Source organism: Salmo salar, chromosome ssa11, assembly GCF_905237065.1.
Source record: "Salmo salar chromosome ssa11, Ssal_v3.1, whole genome shotgun sequence".
Taxonomy (NCBI): Eukaryota; Metazoa; Chordata; class Actinopteri; order Salmoniformes; family Salmonidae; genus Salmo; species Salmo salar.
In genome coordinates this window covers 79630266-79649088 of record NC_059452.1, presented here as the reverse complement: position 1 = coordinate 79649088, position 18823 = coordinate 79630266, and the positions used below count along the sequence as shown (strand labels likewise).

The following is an 18823-nucleotide window of genomic DNA, read 5'->3' as shown; positions in this document are numbered from 1 at the left end:
TGGGGGTGAATGAAAACAAACCGGCTCTTTGACAAGTGTTTCCGTAAACGTTACTGTTTCGCTAAGACAGTGTGTTGTATTGGGTGGAATGCCACTCAAAACACAAAATCAGTCATCCATGTGGTTTTGGGAAGGGTGACACCCTCTTCTCAAATAGCCACACCTCACCCTTAGTTCTACTGCACTCCCCTCGACTCCATCATCCAATGGCCGCGGCGCACCGTCTCCACTGCGCGCCTCGGAGACCGTCTGTTGGATAAAACCTTGCACAGTATTAGTAGCAGGTCGTGAACAGCTACACCACCTCTGCCTGTTGAGAGAGTATCATACCAGACGCTTTATCAAAGATTGACTTGGATCTCCCCGGCCGAGGTTACATTTCCTCCAGTGTGGTCTAGCATTGGATAATAATAAGGATATCTGCCCGGACCTTTTTTCTGCAAGGCGAAGGTAATTATTTCCACCAATGAGGTGCTTTTGATCGTAAACGCAATGTGCAAACGGCTAGTCATGGGTACATCACCGTGTTAGCAAATGTGGATGTTTGTTATCATATTTAACAAATGGTTGTAAATGTGTAAAAGCTTAACAATGAGTAATGTATTGGCTGATCGTTTAGTTAGAGTATCGAGTCCCGTTACATTCGCTAAGTAGTGTGAGAGAGTAGTCCCTACAGAGATCCTATTACTCCTAATTGGTAATCCCAACAAAGATCCAAAGGCTAGCCTACGATAAGCAGTGAAACGTGTTTTTTGTTTTGGCTTATTATATAGGCCTATATATTTATTTAAATAAGAGCGGCGGCGGGGACTTAAGACTCGAATTGAAACTGCAACGCGGGCGCTAATATATTGTAATACTATGGCACACTATGGCATAACCTTACTTAACAGTATTCATAAGAACCCCATATTAACTATTACAATGTCCTCTTGCAGCAAAGAGTGCACTCAGGAACACATTCATGCCAAGCGAGGCCCCACATGGACTAAAAACATCTAATTAACTGGGAAGAGAGAGAGAGAGAGAGAGAGAGAGAGAGAGAGAGAGAGAGAGAGAGAGAGAGAGAGAGAGAGAGAGAGCGTGGACCCCCAACGACAAAGACTTAAGAGATATGTCCAACAGCACCGGACGAGGTAAAATACCAGACCTGAGACTCCCTTCCCTCGTATTGCTATAGTATTTTGGCCGCTAAAGAGAAGATCATCGCATGCATTTAGCAGCTATTACTCAAATATAGCCAAAACAAACAGATACTTTGTTAAAATGTTCCTTAAAAAAAGCTGAAATCATTCATCAATATGAAATATTTAATTGTCAAAGAAAGCAAAAAAATGCAGTACAGGCATGACAAAATATTTCAGAGACCTTGACAGAAATCAGCCTTTATTAGTTTATGCTCAGGCGTTGACAACGGAATAAATTCATAATCCCTGTAATTATTTTCTATCCAAGTTTCGTTAAGAATACCTAACATTATTCACCGGGATTTCTAATTACATGAAAACGAAACGCTTTTAAAGTAATTGAATGATTATGCTGATAATAAACTGGATTTCAGCAGCAACGACATTTTGGCCTTTGGGTGCTTTGAATTATGAAAGACTTGAATAGTGTTTGTTGTTTCATTCTCTAATACATTGACATTATTCATACTGAATAAGGACGTTATTAACAGAAACAGGCTATGTTTTATTGTAATATCTGTATACCCACGAATTCTGAATACATTAGCATAGTTGAGTAGTCCATGGCTGTTTATGCAGTTTCTAAAGTTTATACAGCAATGTTTCTCTTATCAGAGCAGAGATCGGCTAGAAAGGCCAAGGACCTTAGTCAATAAAAACCGAATGATCAATAATTGAAAAACTTAATGTGCACCTGTCTTTATACACTGTTATTACAGTTATTTTCCTTAATTTCAGGGTGATCTTTGTAATTGTTATGACAGAATGTCAATTCATGAATTTAACATTTAAAAAATCGAACTATCAATGATCAGGCCAACAATTCTGAAAGTTGAGCCTGGTGTTATAAATCCTGCTTGTATTTACTATACAAAAATAACTGATTTTCCTTCTCTCGTCGAGGGTTTGTCAAGTTAATTGGACGTTAGTCTAGCTGACAGATATAGATTTGGGCCAATCCGTGGTCATTGTCACTTCAATTGTGCCAATGATGGAACGGTGGGGAGCTGAATGGTATGGCTTGTTTACGTTTCACCCGGTCTACCCCGCGGCATAAATTATGACACCCTCTTGTCGCCTCAAATGCGCCATCTTCTTTCATGTTCTCATAGCACCCGCTGTCAGGGGTTACAATAACCGTTCTGAAGTTACAGTGCAGCATTGCACCTCAGAGGTTTTTGGGGTTATTGGGTCCCGTTTGGCTCAGTTGGTAGAGCATTGCGCTTGCAACACCAGGGTTGTGGGCTCAGTAAGGGAAAAGTAAGAAAATGTATGCACTCACTATAAGTCACTCTGGATAAGAGCGTCTGCTAAATTACTAACATTGAAATGTTATGGGTCTAATCAAATTACGTGACAATGTTGTTTAAAATTGTTAGGAGTAGCTTATAGGATAGTCAACCGATGTTGTCAAATATAGGCAATCGATCTCTAGTGGCTGATACATAATTATACCTTATAGCCTGTGAGCATCTTCATTTCTTGTGTTAGCAGACGGACATACCACGACAAAAGTGCTTTTTTTGGGAGGGTGATCAACATTTTCTTTTAAAACTGCTTATTTTTTATTTAGACTAAATAATGGGTTGTGCTAATCGTGGTCAGTGGCCACACTTTCATTCCATAACCTAATGGCGAGTTAGTGGAATAAAACAAAATATATAAATAGGCTATCATATAGGGACTAAAGTGCAGTGTAACAGAAATGCTGCATTATTGAAACTCGTGTGAAACTAAAATGGTTTTCATGAAAGTGAGAGGTTCTGCAATAGTTTGTGTGGGCTGTATTATATTTAATGTAAGGTTATAGGTTAGACACACACACACACAATAGGTGAACAAAACCCGTTTTTTCAGGTATGGTAGATATTTCCTCTGGCATTTTGACGGCTCCTTATGTTACATTGTAGATTGTGTTCTCAATTCAAATGTGTACATACTCATCCAAAAGGCTAGGCCTTTAGGCCTATTACATTAGGCCTAGTTCCCGCATCATTTGAAGTCTAGAATCAATAAAATAATATATTTTACGGTGGATTATAAATTCGAATCCATTTTGAGGAGGAAAACCATACAAGGGGATTCATTATTTGAAGGGAAACAACCTAAAGAATGAATGGCATCATTACAAATTACGCGAAATGGAGACAATATAGGCTATTAATTGTGCAATTAGGATAAATCGTTTTTATGAGGGATTTTGTGTGTGTGTGTGTGTGTGTGTGTGTGTGTGTGTGTGTGTGTGTGTGTGTGTGTGTGTGTGTGTGTGTGTGTGTATGTGTGACAGAAGAGAGAGAGAGTTCACGCGCGTGTGTATATGCGTGTGTGTTTATTCCCTTGGGGTTGCTCAGCTTTAATATCCTGCAGGTTGGTGAAGCTTGGCGGGGAGATTTTTACACACTCCGCTAGCACGGTTAATGGTGCTCCTGCTCCCCACCCAGCCTCGTCCGGACTCCGTTTGATGTGGAAATAAAAGCTGGGAAAGGGCTGAGAAAAGAGCAAGGCGAGGAAGCAAGCTGCTGAATGGGTTAAATTAAAAGCAATGGGATTCTTACAAAGTCACTGATGCAGTCTATAGAAAGACAGAGAAGCTGCTGACAACTTTCAAAATGAAATGGCAAACCCTTTCCCCAGTTTCATTTCCAAGTCCTCATAAAGGAGAAGTCGATTTTTGATTTTGTAAATGAAAATGGTCCACTATAACTAGAACATGTATTACCTGGTGTGGTCTAGGCCTATGGTAGGCTATTCATTTTAGCATCGACACAAGGGAATAAATGTTATTCTACAAATGAATATGCATGCGCATTATCTCGAGCATATTGGTGAACCATAATAATTGGTATAGGCCTATAGGGAAAATGTTCATAGGAATCAGTATTTCATTCATCCCTATAGTTCAAATACAGACGATGGACACGTTCTGCCGTAGACTACATCACTCTCAATGTAATAGTTTTTATAATAACCGCATTATGCCAACGGACTACCGACAGCCCATCGATGTGTCTAGACGAGAAGAAATGTAGTGAGTATGCTTGCACGCAAATAGGCTATCAATAACTTGATTTACACCACACAAATGCTATTTGACTTAATATAGCTATTGGAAATGATCAACATGCTCACGATGTAGGCTACATTTTTCTAATGTAAAAAACGAATTATTGCCATTTATTTTGCGTAATTGTAAATGTGATAAACATGCCTGTCAAAGAGGTGGTTTCACATAGAACTTGGTGCTACAGCCTATAGAAGCCCATTATCCTCGCATATATACATTCATTTTTTTACGAATAATTGGCCAAATCGTGGAAAAATAAACTTCAAAACATAACATGATGATAAATAATTGACTTTGTAATTTAGCCTATAGAATTGTAGCTTAGACAGTATCACTTCAGGGCATTTTGAAATCGAAATGATGGCAATATCGTATCATTGTGCATGTGAGCTGTTTTTCCATGCCGCTTGCCAGGGTGGGCCTAAATTATGCATGGCCTATGGGCCCCGAACTCCTTACATAAAAAAAATGTAAAACGCGTAAAATTCTCCGCTTTATAACGTTTAATGTGACATTCATTTATATCAAAGTTAGGATAAACTTACTTCCTCTGCGAGAAATGACTACCTTCTCTCGCTGCCTTGTGTGTCCCATAGGAAACCCAAACCCGGAGAGAGGAATCTAGAGGTCAGAACCAGGATTGAGAACATCTAGAATGTGGAAGACTTACACAGAGCTGTCTAGACCAGAGGCTGTCAAATTTCTAGCTAGATCCGACTTAATTGGTCAGTTACCCTCTTTTACCACACTTTTAAAACAACACTGAATTATGCATGATAAATTGACAAAATATATTCTGACATGTGCATCATTCACATCTCTGTCATCATTTTTATATAGCCCTTTTAAGATCTTCACCCGGGTTAGTTTGATAGCTAGGGGCTCTATTCAATCTGTATCGCTGAAGCATTACAGATTGCGCTATAGAAATGTAAAGGTATTTTCCGATTGAGCCAACATAGCCTATACAGCGTTTACGGTTAATACAGTCTCCGCTAAAGCGGGAACTTTTCATTTACATTTCAATCACTCTGTAATGCTGAACTTCAGCAATATAGATTGTGTAGAGCTATGCTACTGTAACTTATAGTTTAGCGAATCATTTTTTTGTCCAACATTCATATCAATTACCTGTAAACTTGAACACACCAAACATGCCTGTCTCCTCAACATAAAAAAACGAATATGAAATAACTTTATTTAAAACAATACAGTGAAACAAATTCCAGGAAATATATGCTCATTGTTATGTTCATGACCTACACAATTCTGTGTGCTGAATTGTCCCACCAGGTTCAATAACATCTTCTCTTGGAAACCCAAAGGAGCCACCTTTTATCCTTTTTTTTTATTGCATTCTGAAAATGATATTGCCAGTAGATGCCTACATAATATGTGATTTATTTGATCAAGTCATCTATTTTCTTCTACATGTCTGTAGTATGTCATTGTCGTATCAAGGTAAGAACATGAGGTGCCAAGTAATCCCTGTCACGGACCAAACAAATAGCTTGAAGTAGAACCAGCCCAGACCCAATATCAGTCTGCCCTTCCTGTGTGTGTATCCTCTGTGTGAGTTAGTGCTGTGTGTGTATCCTCTGTGTGAGGTAGTGCTGTGTGTGTATCCTCTGTGTGAGGTAGTGCTGTGTGTGTATCCTCTGTGTGAGTTAGTGCTGTGTGTGTATCCTCTGTGTGAGGTAGTGCTGTGTGTGTATCCTCTGTGTGAGGTAGTGCTGTGTGTGTATCCTCTGTGTGAGGTAGTGCTGTGTGTGGGTGGTAGCATGGATGGCAGTGAGCTCAGGTTCCAGGACATTTATAAGTGTTTCACCCCCCCTCCTCCCCTAGGTCATGGGGGTCTTAACCAACTAGGCGGAATGTTTGTGAACGGCCGTCCGCTTCCGGAGGTGATCCGGCAGCGCATCGTGGACATGGCCCACCAGGGCGTGCGTCCCTGTGACATCTCCCGCCAGCTCCGCGTCAGCCACGGCTGTGTCAGCAAGATCCTGGGACGGTGAGCACCTCATAGCACCTTTACACCTTTACACAACAGGGTGATACTGTTAGCAGCCCTCTATTGTGTTCTCAAGACACCTAAACCTTTGTTTAGAGTGTCTGGGTTCACTATACAGTACATCATTGGTCATGTAAACACCTATTTTTGTTCAATCCAAATGATGACCACCCACATTCACTATATTGCTCTCTGACTGAACAAACCTCTCTGTACTTTTCCAGCTACTACGAGACTGGCAGCATCAAGCCAGGTGTGATTGGGGGCTCCAAGCCCAAGGTGGCCACTCCTAAAGTGGTTGATAAGATAGCAGATTACAAGCGTCAGAACCCCACAATGTTTGCCTGGGAGATCAGAGACAGGCTCCTGGCAGAGGGGGTGTGTGACAGCGACACCGTGCCCAGTGTCAGCTCCATCAACAGGTACTGACTAACCTCTCCATTATGCTATGTGTAAACCAATAAATATCACTAAGTGGGCCTTTAAATTAAGAACTGAGGTCTCTTAAGTAGTGTTAAACAAGTGTATAGAAATTGAATCAGCAGAACAAACGCAGATGTAAAGTCTGTGGTGCAATAGATTTTACACTGTTGTCTAATAAACACATTTCACTGCACCTATCTGGTGTATGTGACAATAAAACGTTGATTTATTATTATTTATAATCTCTGCTCTTTATTCCAGAATAATCCGAACCAAGGTGCAGCTGCCTTTCAACCTGCCCTTGGACGGCAAAGGCCTAAGCCCAGGACACACACTCAGTGAGTCTCTACACACACACTCACGCACGCACGCACGCACACACACACACAGACAGACACACAGACAGACACACACACACACACACACACACACACACACACACACACACACACACACACACACACACACACACACACACACACACACACACACACACACACACACACACACACACACACACACACCCTTGTCATTAACAAAGCACTAACACTCCCCCCACTCCAAGCACCAACACACGTCTTCACTAAGGCCTAGCATTATGATCTGATCATGTAGTATTTAGCCTAAAGAAACTCCATGCTTAATGGTTCGTAAGATTAACGGCTAATGGTCAACGATAATATTGCAGTAATAATGGTCCGTTTTCCCTTTCTGTCTGTCAGTCCCCAGTTCAACTGTCACTCCCCCAGAGTCGCCCCAGTCCGACTCCCTGGGCTCCACCTACTCCATCAGTGGCCTGCTGGGGATACCACAGCCCAGCCAGGAGGGCAAGAGGAGCCATGATGACAGTAAGTACCCAGCCTGATGTTCTATCCTCCTCTCACATTTTATCATTCTTTTTATGCAATTCAATAAGATTCACTCTCACAATTTATTCAACCATAATTTATGTACAAACTCAAATAGATTCAACAACTTTTCAGTATAACCCCACTCACCCCCCCCCCTCTCTCTCTCTCTCTCTCTCTCTCTCTCTCTCTCTCTCTCTCTCTCTCTCTCCCAGGTGACCAGGAGAGCTGTAGACACAGTGTGGACTCTCAGGGCAGTGCCGGCGTTCCTAGGAAGCAGCTGAGACCAGAGCACTTCCCCCCGCAGCACCTGGACTGCGGCTTTGACCGCCACCACTACCCACCAGACTTCAGCTCTGCAGCAGCCAGCAAGACCGAGCAGGTACGGTGGCCTACATGGCACATTGACACTGAGAGGTGGAGTCTGCTTAACTCCACTGCACATTTTTTTATTCAATTCAATTCAGTTTAAGGGCTTTATTGGCATGGGAAACATATGTTTACATTGCCAAAGCAAGTGAAATAGATAATAAACAAATGTGAAAAAAACAATAACAAATTAACAGTGAACATTACACTTACTAAAGTTCCAAAAGAATAAACACATATAAAATGTCATATTATGTATATATACAGTGTTTTAATGATGTACAAATAGTTAAAGTACAAAAGGGAAAATAAATAAACATAAATATAGGTTATATTTACAATGGTGTTTGTTCTTCACTGGTTGACCTTTTCTTGTGGCAACAGGTCACAAATCTTTCTGCTGTGATGGCACACTGTGGTATTTCACCCAGTAGATATGGGAGTTTATGAAAAAAATGGTGTAATCTGAGGGAAATATGTGTCTCTAATATGGTCATACATTTGTCAGGAGGTTAGGAAGTGCAGCTCAGTTTCCACCTCATTTTGTGGGCAGTGTGCACATTGCCTGTCTTCTCTTGGGAGCCAGGTCTGCCTTCGGCAGCCTTTCACAATAGCAAGGCTATGCTCTCTGAGTCTGTACATAGTCCAAGATTTCCTTATTTATTTGAATTCCCTCCTCTCTTTTTAACACACAACACACACTCACGTACAAATGGTTAATCCGCTTTATCCTCCACAGACTGTGTACCCTCTCTCGCTCATCAATGGCAGTCTTGAAGACGGGAAGACCAGCCTCTCAACATCGAGTGCTGCTATTGGTCGGAATCTGGCAGCTCACCAGGGCTACACTGTGGTGACAGGTAAGACTCTTACGATGGATGGTGCCCTCTCACCCCGCACAAAGATCAGCGCTCAAAGGTGAAGCAGAAGGAAAACTGAACACGCTGACACATGGAAACATTAGCATATTTCACCACCCAATTTACAAAGGCAGTTCTTTTAAATATCATAATCTGTGAATGTAATAGCAGTCTGTTTAGGCGTGTATACTCCGGACCGTATCAACTGCGGCTGTCATCAGTCTGATAATAGATCGTGCTTCCGACCGAGCTATCATAGAAGTTGATGTTTATCTCTGCAGTGCAGCCACATTTTTAGCTTGCCGTGCCCGCTGATGCGCTGTACAATTAATTTGGCCTATTATCACGAGCTGCCCAAAGCACCCTTTCAAGTTTCATTTAAAACAGACGTACAATATGTGCTGTATGTCTAATGTAGTACCCATTCACTCGTCATTTGTTTCAAGCATTAATTTCAGCTTCCTGGCTATTTCTGCTGTGTATTTGTTAATCCATTCATTCCTATTAGTTAATTCCATTTTATTTCATTTTCTCACCCATCCACCCACTGGCCATGCCACCTCAGACCCCCTACAGCCCCTCCCACTTTGTCTGAAACAGGAAATGTCCCCGGAGGTGACCAGCACAAGCCCCTCCCCAAATGTGGTGGCCAACTCTGCTTTCCTAGAGCTGCAGTCGTTGCAGGCCCCTGTCACTGTCAGTAGCAGCTGCAGCAGCTCCAACCATTTCCCTCATGCGTTCAACTCATTCTCCCATCATGCACCAGTGTACGGCCATTTCAGCAGCCAGTCTCTCATAGCAGGTAATGAAGCATTCGTCTCACCCATTGCCACGCCCTGTAGGGGGTTCATACAGACAGTATAGCCTACACTCGCTTATCATGTCACCTGCCACAACACACCAAACCCCATGTGCAGTACTGTACTGGAACGTCAATTGCTGTAGATGATGGTGAGCACCGCTGACAGTGACAGAATTGATTTGTTTTTCATGTGTATATCCACCTGCTGCACTACTACAGTGCATGTACATCCTCAGGCTGACATCCTCAGGCTGACAGTCTGTCCTCCTCTGTTTCAGGGCGGGATATGGTGAGCTCCACTCTCCCTGGCTACCCTCCTCACATCCCCTCCAGTGGCCAGACCGGCTACTCATCCTCGGCCATCACTGGCATGGTAGCAGGTAAGACTCCCGTCCCTTGACACACACACAGGCTATGAGACGGGCTATGGCATCCTAAAATGGGATTTCTGAGAAAGAGGTGAATGATGTCTCTACTTTCAGTTCAGCTTATATAAATGCAGTTCATAGTTTTATTTTTAGCCAAACCTGATCCTATCTGGGTTTTCCCTTGGGGAACGCTGAAACTGCATAAGCTATTAGGACAAAGCACCCCTGAGAAGAATTTAGACAAAAAACAAAGCATTTTTTTAGGGCAAGGCAGTGACCAAAACCAACGCTAAAAAAGCAAGGATGGGCGTGAGAGAGGGAGAGCGAAATGCTGGGAGGGAGGATTGGAGATTAACAGGAAGGCATGCTGGTTAATGAGTAGCCTGCTCGGCTGGTGAAGTGCACGGCGGTGCAGCCAGGGCCCAGGGGGTACAGGGAACAGGCTGGGGGTTCCGCCCTGCTGCCCGCACCCCCACGCCGCCCCTCTGACCACACATCACCATGGGAACCAGGGGCCCCGCCAGAGGGGGGGAGAGGGTGGGGGGCCACTGGGTGGCAGAGTGGGCCTGGGTGAGAGAGAGAGAGAGAGAGAGCAGAGGAGGAGGGTCTTTGTGTGTGTGTGTGTGTGTGTGTGTGTGTGTGTGTGTGTGTGTGTGTGTGTGTGTGTGTGTGTGTGTGTGTGTGTGTGTGTGTGTGTGTGTGTGTGTGTTCCTTTTTTATTTGAAGTCTGCCCTTCGAAGCGCGAAATGAGAGGGTCTGATTTATTATTTTTCTGGTGGGCTTGCTGTGAGGAAGCGTTCATACACAATTACTCACAGAAAGGGAGGGGGGTCTGGGGGAGAGCCGGGGTATTCAATCCAGCCAACATAATTACCAATTAGATATTGGAATGTAAAAAAAAGAAGAAGAAAAAAATAGAGGAGACAGAGAAAGGCTGAAAGGCTGAAGCAGGAAGTGAGGGATAGAGAGGAGAGGAGGGCATTTTGGATGGACGGAGAGGGGAGGGGTAAACGCTAAAGAGAGGAAGCGGAGACTAGCCACACGCACCAATGAGTCGAGGGATTTTACCCCCAGCCATCCACCTGGCCCATAGATTAATGGTTTACAAGATGCCCTAACCATTGGTGAATTATGAGCTAAGTCTTAGCAGATGCTGGCAAGAGGACAAACACCCTCAACTGAAGGCAAAAAAACAAACACTTTGAGGAATGCTGTGTCTTTATAAGAAATATTATGCCTGATATTGTCTAGACTGTAATGTGTTTTTTTCTATACACGTACATCTGTGAATTTCTTACTGAATGATGTTTGTTACTGTATGTCTCTTAGTGTACATCTGATGTATGTGCTGTTTTGTTCCATGTCTTTGCAGGTGCAGACTACTCTGGTCAGACCTATACTCACTCCCCCTACACCTCCTACAGCGAAGCTTGGAGATTCACCAACTCCAGCATTCTCGGTGAGTCAGTCAGTCAGGCACAGTGGAGTTCAATGGACACACCCTTCATAAGTATTAGAAGCGTGTACTGTAGTCTGTGTTGTGTGAGTACTGGAACGATGAAAGATTCCACACAGGACCATACTGTTTATAAAGCTGAGGTGTTATGATTGAAGTGAACGTGACAAAAGTGCAAAACAAAAGTGTTCAGAATACACTTCGCTGATCAGACTGAATTGTTATAGATAAAAGTCCCAGCTTCCAATTAAATGTTTTTTTTTTTTAATACAAACCATTCCTGTCAGGTCAAGTTTATACTTTGAACCTTATTCAATAGCTTTGAACCTAAGATACCATGAATTTGAACCTAGAGTATCAATGGGAAAACCGCAAATTCAAATCCTCACGCCAACCAGGAAATAAAGTACAGTCAAACTTTTGGTTTCAGTCAGGTCACATGTATCAGGATCTCTCCTAGTCCCCATGGAAACTAGTTACCCAGTTACCAAGGGGTCTGCGCTATACCCCTGCCGTCTCTTGGTGTGTACGGTAACTCTCTCTGAGCTTACCAGCCTATGAGAACTTGTGTTCTGTTGTGACTTTCTGGTCACAAGTCTGTGTGTCACCTTGAACCAGCTGATTTCACCAATTATTAACGACACCGGGGAACATAGACAGTATTAATGCTTGTGTGTTCTGAATGCTTAATTCTATGCAATATTCAGTGATATTTCTTCCATCAAGTAGAGCCATACTTTAACAGAGAGAAGGTGCAAAACAGGCAGCTTTATTCATGGGACAAACTATCCAAGCAAGGCAGATTTCCATCTGAACCATCTGCTATTGTCATGTGGTTGATGGGATTAAGAAAGCCTGCTCTGCATTGCATTGTCCCTCCTAACACCATCAAAGCCAAGCTAAAAATCAAACCACAATAGTAAACTCCTTTATCTCTGTCGCCCCCTGCAGGTTCGCCCTATTACTATAGCTCGGCCTCCCGCACCGCTCCACCATCCACTGCAGCCTACGACCATCTCTAGCTCCAATGGACCAACCTTCATCAAGAGGACTGATAATGGGGACCAATAGGCAAATGCAGCAAGGGATAGGAAGCTGTGATGAGAATTGGACTGTCTCCCAATAATGGACAGGGGAGTAAAGACATCGGAGGGACATTGAAGACTTTTAGTGGCAACACTGGACCAGCTATGCTTGACCCTGAACTCATGGCCAATACCTTCTCATGGCTAACTAATTCATTATTTATTTGTTTATAATGACAGCCTCATCCAGGGTGACTTGACACGTTTACACATGACATTCTGAACACTGTAATACATTTGGGCAACTGATGTCTATGACTTTGTCAGTGGCAAAGGCCTGAATCCTGCATTGTGTGTACATTGCTCCAAAGCTGTTTCACCAAAGACTTTATTTGTAGCACATTTTTGCATCACTCTGACATGCGACTTTGACTTCATGACATCACAGGATGTATTGGTGGCACAGTACAGTAACAGCTTTTTTTGTGAAGCTACTTCCTGTATTTGCATCAAGTTTACAATAGTTTTATACAATAATACACACGTCCCTTTCGCAGTCTAGTGTCGATTTTTTAGGATTCTCTGTGTTGAATTCCAAATTCAGCCTCTTTGAGCTCACCACCCAACAAAACCTTCCAGATCTTAAATGTAGTGTCGTGCCAATAGTCTGAATGAGGAGTACAGTCACACGTGGTATCATTCTCATAGCAAAATGTCCTCATGTCCTTGTCAAAAAAAAATGTGTTCTATGAATTGAACTGTCTGGGTTACTCTTGTTTGGCAATATGTATATATTGTAAATGGCAAACTGCTCTTGAGAAAGAAATGCAATTTTATCAGAAGGATGATTTGGGGGTGAATATTGTGGGGATTAATGACTGAGTATCTGAAAAACAAAACAACTCTTTAATAAAATTTTTTCTTTATGATAATTCGAGTTTGTTGTCATGCTGATGTTTAGTATGAGAACTGTGACTAAACTGTTTTTTCTTTTCTTATACTGTTATTAATATTATTGAAGATGTAAATATGGAATTTCTAAATAATTATTTTAATTAAATAAAGCATGACAAAGTGATTCTGCATTGCATTCTTTTCCCCACATGTTTGCACATCTAATGAGCGATGACAACATTTAAAGTAGAATAAAGTCCTATTCATATCCTTCGTATCAACTGTCAAAAAGTAAGAAACCCGTTTCTATTTAAGTCTGTATAGTTTGAGTGTTGTGGCATGTCGTATGTAGCGCATAAACAAACATAGGCCTACACAAACCTCCCCACTGCTTCCATCACCATAAGGAATGGACATCACAACGAGAGGATCATTGTTTCATCACAACGTTGTTTGATGCTGCACAAAGCTCCTATTGTCTAATAATCACAAAACTAGAATATTCTGTCACACATGCAGTTTAGAACAAGGCAATCTTACAAACAATCTTGTAAGATTGTAGCCCTGTATACCAACTCCTCATGCTGAAGCAATTAGTAAATAGTTTATACATCATCTATGAATCATTACACCATTCATAAGATGTCAAATAAATGTCCTTATAAACCATTTACTAATCATTAGTTAAGTATTTTTGCGTCATCTAAAGTGTGGGCTATTTATACTTTATAAATGTTTTGAGTGACCAGTGTTATTTCTCCCAAAAAGATGGACATGCCATTGGTAGACATTCCAGCAGTACCTGATGCTCCTTAAGGTCTGAAAATGGCTCTTAGAACATACCAATGGTTAAACAATAAGCAGACAACACAGAGGATGTTTAAATATATTCAACATTTTATTCCAAAACAGTCACATTGTTGTAATAGTGTGATGTGTAACTTTAGACACACTTTATGCTGAGTAAAATTAATTTTTTTCATCTGAAAACGCTATCATTAGCGTTTCTTGGCAGGGACTTTTCTACCAAAACCAAAGTGCAGATTGCAGTCACTCCGTAATCCATAGAATGCTTATGAGTTAAGGAAATAAATATCTGAATACATCCTTTCGTTGAACTATCCCATTACGGCTAAAGAGTTAACACATTTAAGGCCCAGTAAAAGTGCTGCCAAACAATGCCATGTGTGAAAATGAGTCTGTGGTTAAAAGACTGATGCACTGGAAGCATTTAAGGGTTATAACACTTCTACATGCATATAATAAATGTAACATTTCTACCTCAATCACATATCAGTAGTAATGAAAGAATAAAAACCAATTAGAGAAAAACTGGCCAATCTGGCCAGTTTTTGTGTGTAGGCTACATCTCTCTGTTTTATGATTAGTTTGTGTTCATGAGGTTGACAACATTAGCAAAATAATCACATTACAACACCTCCTCACATCCTTCAGACAGTTGTTTTACAATCGTTTCTGTGAATAAAATGTTTGATATATTTCCTTTAAAGGCCTAGTGCAGTCAAAACTAGATTGTCCTGGGTGTTATATGTGCTGTATTTCCACACTATGAGGTAAAAATAATACTGTGAAATTGTGAAAATGATGTTGTTTGAAATGACTGCCTGAAATGTCAGCCTGTTTTGGTGGGATAGTGTTTTGGCCTGCCTGGTGATTAGTTAATAGACCAATAAGAAGGACAGTTCCAAACCTCTCTGCCAATAACAGCTAGTTTTCAGTTGTCCCCTCCCCACTCAGACCACTCCCAGACAGTCCTAGATAAATTCGTGTTTGAGAAATGGCTCTTTGCCAAGAAGCTATTTTTGTTTATTTTTGATCATTTAAAATTTTAAATGAAAACAATCATAGTAACACAGGTAATTGTTACCCAAAAATGATGCAGTGGACCTTTAAACACCCTGTGTTGTCTGCTTATTATTTTACCATTGATATGTTCTAGGCTATTTTACAACCTTAAGGAGCATCAGGTACTGCTGGAATGTCTACCAATGGCATGTCCATCTTTTTGGGAGAAATAACACTGGTCACTCAAACATTTATCTAGCATTTATAAAGTATAAATAGCCAACACTTTAGACACGCCATGCAAAAATACTTAACTAGTGATTAGTAAATGGTTTATAAGGACCTATATTAAATACCTTATGACCGGAGTAATGATTAATAAATGATGAATAAACATTTTACTAATCCATTATAAATGCTTTATTACGTGGAGTGATTATAAGGTGCTACTGGGGATTTTAGTAGCAGTGCAATTCTTTAGCCTACAGTCAAAATAGGTGTTCTGCTAATTTCAATTTATCAACACAATATCTCACCAGATCTCACTGCCTCACACCACTTTACTGTATCCTATTAGTGATGTCAAATTCTTCACAAAGACAACAGGCCTAGTTTCCTCCCCTGGATGTAAAATGTAGGATTCCCATTGTGCACAATAAATACGTAGTGAATTAAATACTTTTAACAGAATACATAACTATTATTATTAGTTGTTGTTGTTGTTGTTATTATTATTATTATTATTATTATTATTATTATTATTATTATTATTAGGGTCTATATGGTTCTACTGCAAAACTCAAATGTTGCATATTTTCTGCAACTCAGCAATTCACCAGAAACGTAAGAGGACAAAATCAATGATCCTGATCAAATGCGCATCTGTTTAATTTCTTTTTTATTTTCTGCTTCATGTAGTTTTATTTGCAATTATTTCTCCCCTCTTTGCGGCCTCATAATTATACCGCGGTAACGAGGCCACGGTTCGGCGGTGCCACTGCCCACCTGGACCCACCATCGCAGCACAAGCCGCGGGACTTGATGGATGGCCTGCCTCTCCGCCGTGCATAAGTCTGAGTCGACACCAGATCACACCCCATGATGTTGGAAAGAACACCTACTGTATGTGTAGGCTATTGTCTCTGGAAAAGCAGCGAAGGTAATTATTTCTGTTTTCAAAAGGGACTCAATCCTGTTCTGTCTCACATTTGATTTGTTTTATTTGAAGGTGTAATTTAGGCCTGCAGTGGTTGTGGACTCGGGATGAATTTGTTGCTGTCTTTATTTTCCCCTAGTCTTAGAGTTTATATTCAACTTCATCAGTGAGTTCCTGCGCTAAGGTAATAACCCTTGAATGTGAGCTGACAAATCTAATAGGCCTACTGCCACATATCTTTTGCATATAGTTGCATATTCAGACAATTCGTAACCTAAAATAAGTGCATTGTGGTATTCTACTTCAAGATAAAGACTCATACATTATATCAATAGAATTAAGAGACTACATTTTCCTTTGTTTTTACCATAGGCTAATTCAAACTCTTTTTAATGTAATACTCTTTTTAACTACATCCATTTTTTTTAAATTCATTTGTTGTTTTTCTTCTGAATGTAGGCTATAAACCTTTATTGGTCCCTCAAAAACAGAGCACATCATGGCCTTAATTTACCACTAAAATAAGCACTAAAACAATGCAAAAATCAAATGAAATTAAGGCTAAGCTCCCTTTTGAAAAATTGTTTTAAGCAAACAATATCAACGATAACTGGCAAGCAATACAGTGTAATCAGGGCAGTACTCAGCTGACAAAGATGATTCATGACATCTCTTTATTTACTGTATACTCTGTCTTCCTTCCTCCCTCTCCCTCCCTCATTCTCTCACTTTCTCTCTCTCTCTCTCCTCTTCACACCTCTCCTTCCTATCCAAGTTGCGACCCTCATGCTCACTCTATTCCTCTACTCTCTGCCCTGTCCTGTGTACTTAAGACAACGCTCCCTTCTCCGTTGTTGTTGAAGTGGGATGCCCCACTCCCATCAAACGAATGGAACACATTGTTTTCAGTTCCCTGTGCAGACACGCCGAAACACACATCACATCCACATACTGAAACACAGAGGAGCTTTAAAGTATATGTCCCCTCTTTTTTTTAATGGCTGCAAAATGAGGCAATCCCCCCAAAGCATCAAATTCAAATTCCAAAGCCTCCACAAACCCAGCCAGCTGACGGACTGCCAGGGAAATAATGACAGCAACTGTTAAACATTAACAATCCTGCAGCCAAAGAGTCGAAAACAACATAATACTGCCACAAACAACTACAACACAAATACTTCATCTCTCTCTCTCTCTTTCACACACACACACACACACACACACACACACACACACACACACACACACACACACACACACACACACACACACACACACACACACACACACACACACACACACACACACACACACACACACACACAATTCCCAGCCCAGGCCTGGCTCTGGGCGACAGTGGGCCTATTAGTGTTAAGGTTTTGGGCCACAGTGCTTCTAGTAATGAGCCCGGCAGCACAATACAGGCACCCGGCCGGAACAGCTGAGGGGAGACAAAGCCAGCAGGATGGGGAGAGCGCTGGGGGCTTGGGGTAACTACATTTAACACAGAGAGGGACAGAGCGGTGTGTGTGTACACATGCGTCCATGTGTGTGTGTGTGTGTGTGTGTGTGTGTGTGTGTGCATGTGTGTGTATGTGTGTGTGTGTGTGTGGTGCATGTGTGTGTATGTGTGTGCCATAGCCATTACTGGGACAAACTAAGAGATAGATAGAGGCCCCTGGAGTAGCTGCTGCCAAAAAGGCAGTGCAGAGAGGAGTGTGTGGCAATCAGTGGAATGACGGGTCAGAGTTGTCCCGCGCCAGTCAACTGGAAACTTCTCCACTTATCTCTGGGCCTGAGACATTGGGCGAACCAACTCGCAAATAAGCATAGTGCACAGGACAATATTTGTGTGCCTAAATGAAACACAGGCTGCTGTTGTTTTAAACTGTGAATTGCGGGGCTACAAGGTTGCGCTGAGGGTCTCGTCTGCCGGATGTTTTCTGTGAGGACAGGCTTTGAGGCTTGGAGAAAAGCACTTAATCCAGACTGTTTGATTGAACACGTCACCTTCATTTATTGATTAGGACGGAGCGGCGGTCATTAGTGTGAGCCCTGTCGGTCCGTTACAAGAAGGTTTCTCTTTCAAACTATTTAAAATGAGCTCATTGTCCTGGAATGACACCTTCTCACCAATTCCAAACGGTCTCTGATGTCATCATTGATATATTTCTTCTGTCAGAATAAACGTGAGAAAAGCTTCAGCGATTACTAATCTACAGATTTTAATATGTGTACTACTTCTTTCAATTATACCATTGAAAACAGTTCCTCTTCCTCAAACATTTATAATGAGTACCATCAGTAACTTCAAGGATCTCATCTGTCCATTAAACCATAGAAGGACTTAAAACAATCGAAGTGGTCAAACAGACGGTGAGCCTGTGGTAGATGGGAGGTGAAAGACAGGTGCCCTCTGTTTGACTGGCCTATTAGCACACAGCCCTGAGGGCAGGAAGCTCTATTGACTGGAGACATCAAGAGGAACGCACCTTTCAAAGCACACACCTTCCGGACTCACACACACACACACACACACACACACACTCCTATA

General features: G+C 41.7%; 1 protein-coding gene across 4 annotated transcripts; it reads left to right on the top strand.

Annotated features, from left to right (window-relative positions):
• Positions 1 to 220: 220 nt before the first annotated feature.
• On the top strand, positions 221 to 13491 carry LOC106563295 (paired box protein Pax-8). Of its 4 annotated transcripts, none has more exons than XM_014128771.2 (12): positions 222 to 450; positions 4848 to 4976; positions 6121 to 6262; positions 6487 to 6684; positions 6947 to 7023; positions 7408 to 7533; positions 7749 to 7915; positions 8642 to 8762; positions 9328 to 9564; positions 9843 to 9944; positions 11305 to 11391; positions 12340 to 13491. In XM_014128771.2, the coding sequence occupies exons 2-12, from the start codon at positions 4907 to 4909 to the stop codon at positions 12408 to 12410; spliced, it is 1398 nt and encodes a 465-aa protein (XP_013984246.1). In that variant the 5' UTR covers positions 222 to 450; positions 4848 to 4906; the 3' UTR covers positions 12411 to 13491. The 4 variants fall into 4 exon arrangements, with proteins under 4 accessions (XP_013984248.1, XP_013984246.1, XP_013984245.1 ...); XM_014128770.2 differs by having other exon boundaries at positions 6097 to 6262; XM_014128773.2 differs by lacking the exon at positions 9328 to 9564 and having other exon boundaries at positions 221 to 450; positions 6097 to 6262.
• The last annotated feature ends 5332 nt before the right edge of the window (positions 13492 to 18823 follow it).

What these genes read in the sequence shown, in the direction of transcription:
- LOC106563295 (XM_014128770.2), top strand. Translation starts at nt 4,907, where the DNA reads ATGTGGAAGACTTACACAGAGCTGTCTAGACCAGAGGCTGTCAAATTT. An exon ending in CAGCCAGTCTCTCATAGCAG is followed by an intron (nt 9,565 to 9,842) that starts GTAATGAAGCAT and finishes CCTCTGTTTCAG; the next exon opens with GGCGGGATATGGTGAGCTCC. An exon ending in CACCAACTCCAGCATTCTCG is followed by an intron (nt 11,392 to 12,339) that starts GTGAGTCAGTCA and finishes CGCCCCCTGCAG; the next exon opens with GTTCGCCCTATTACTATAGC.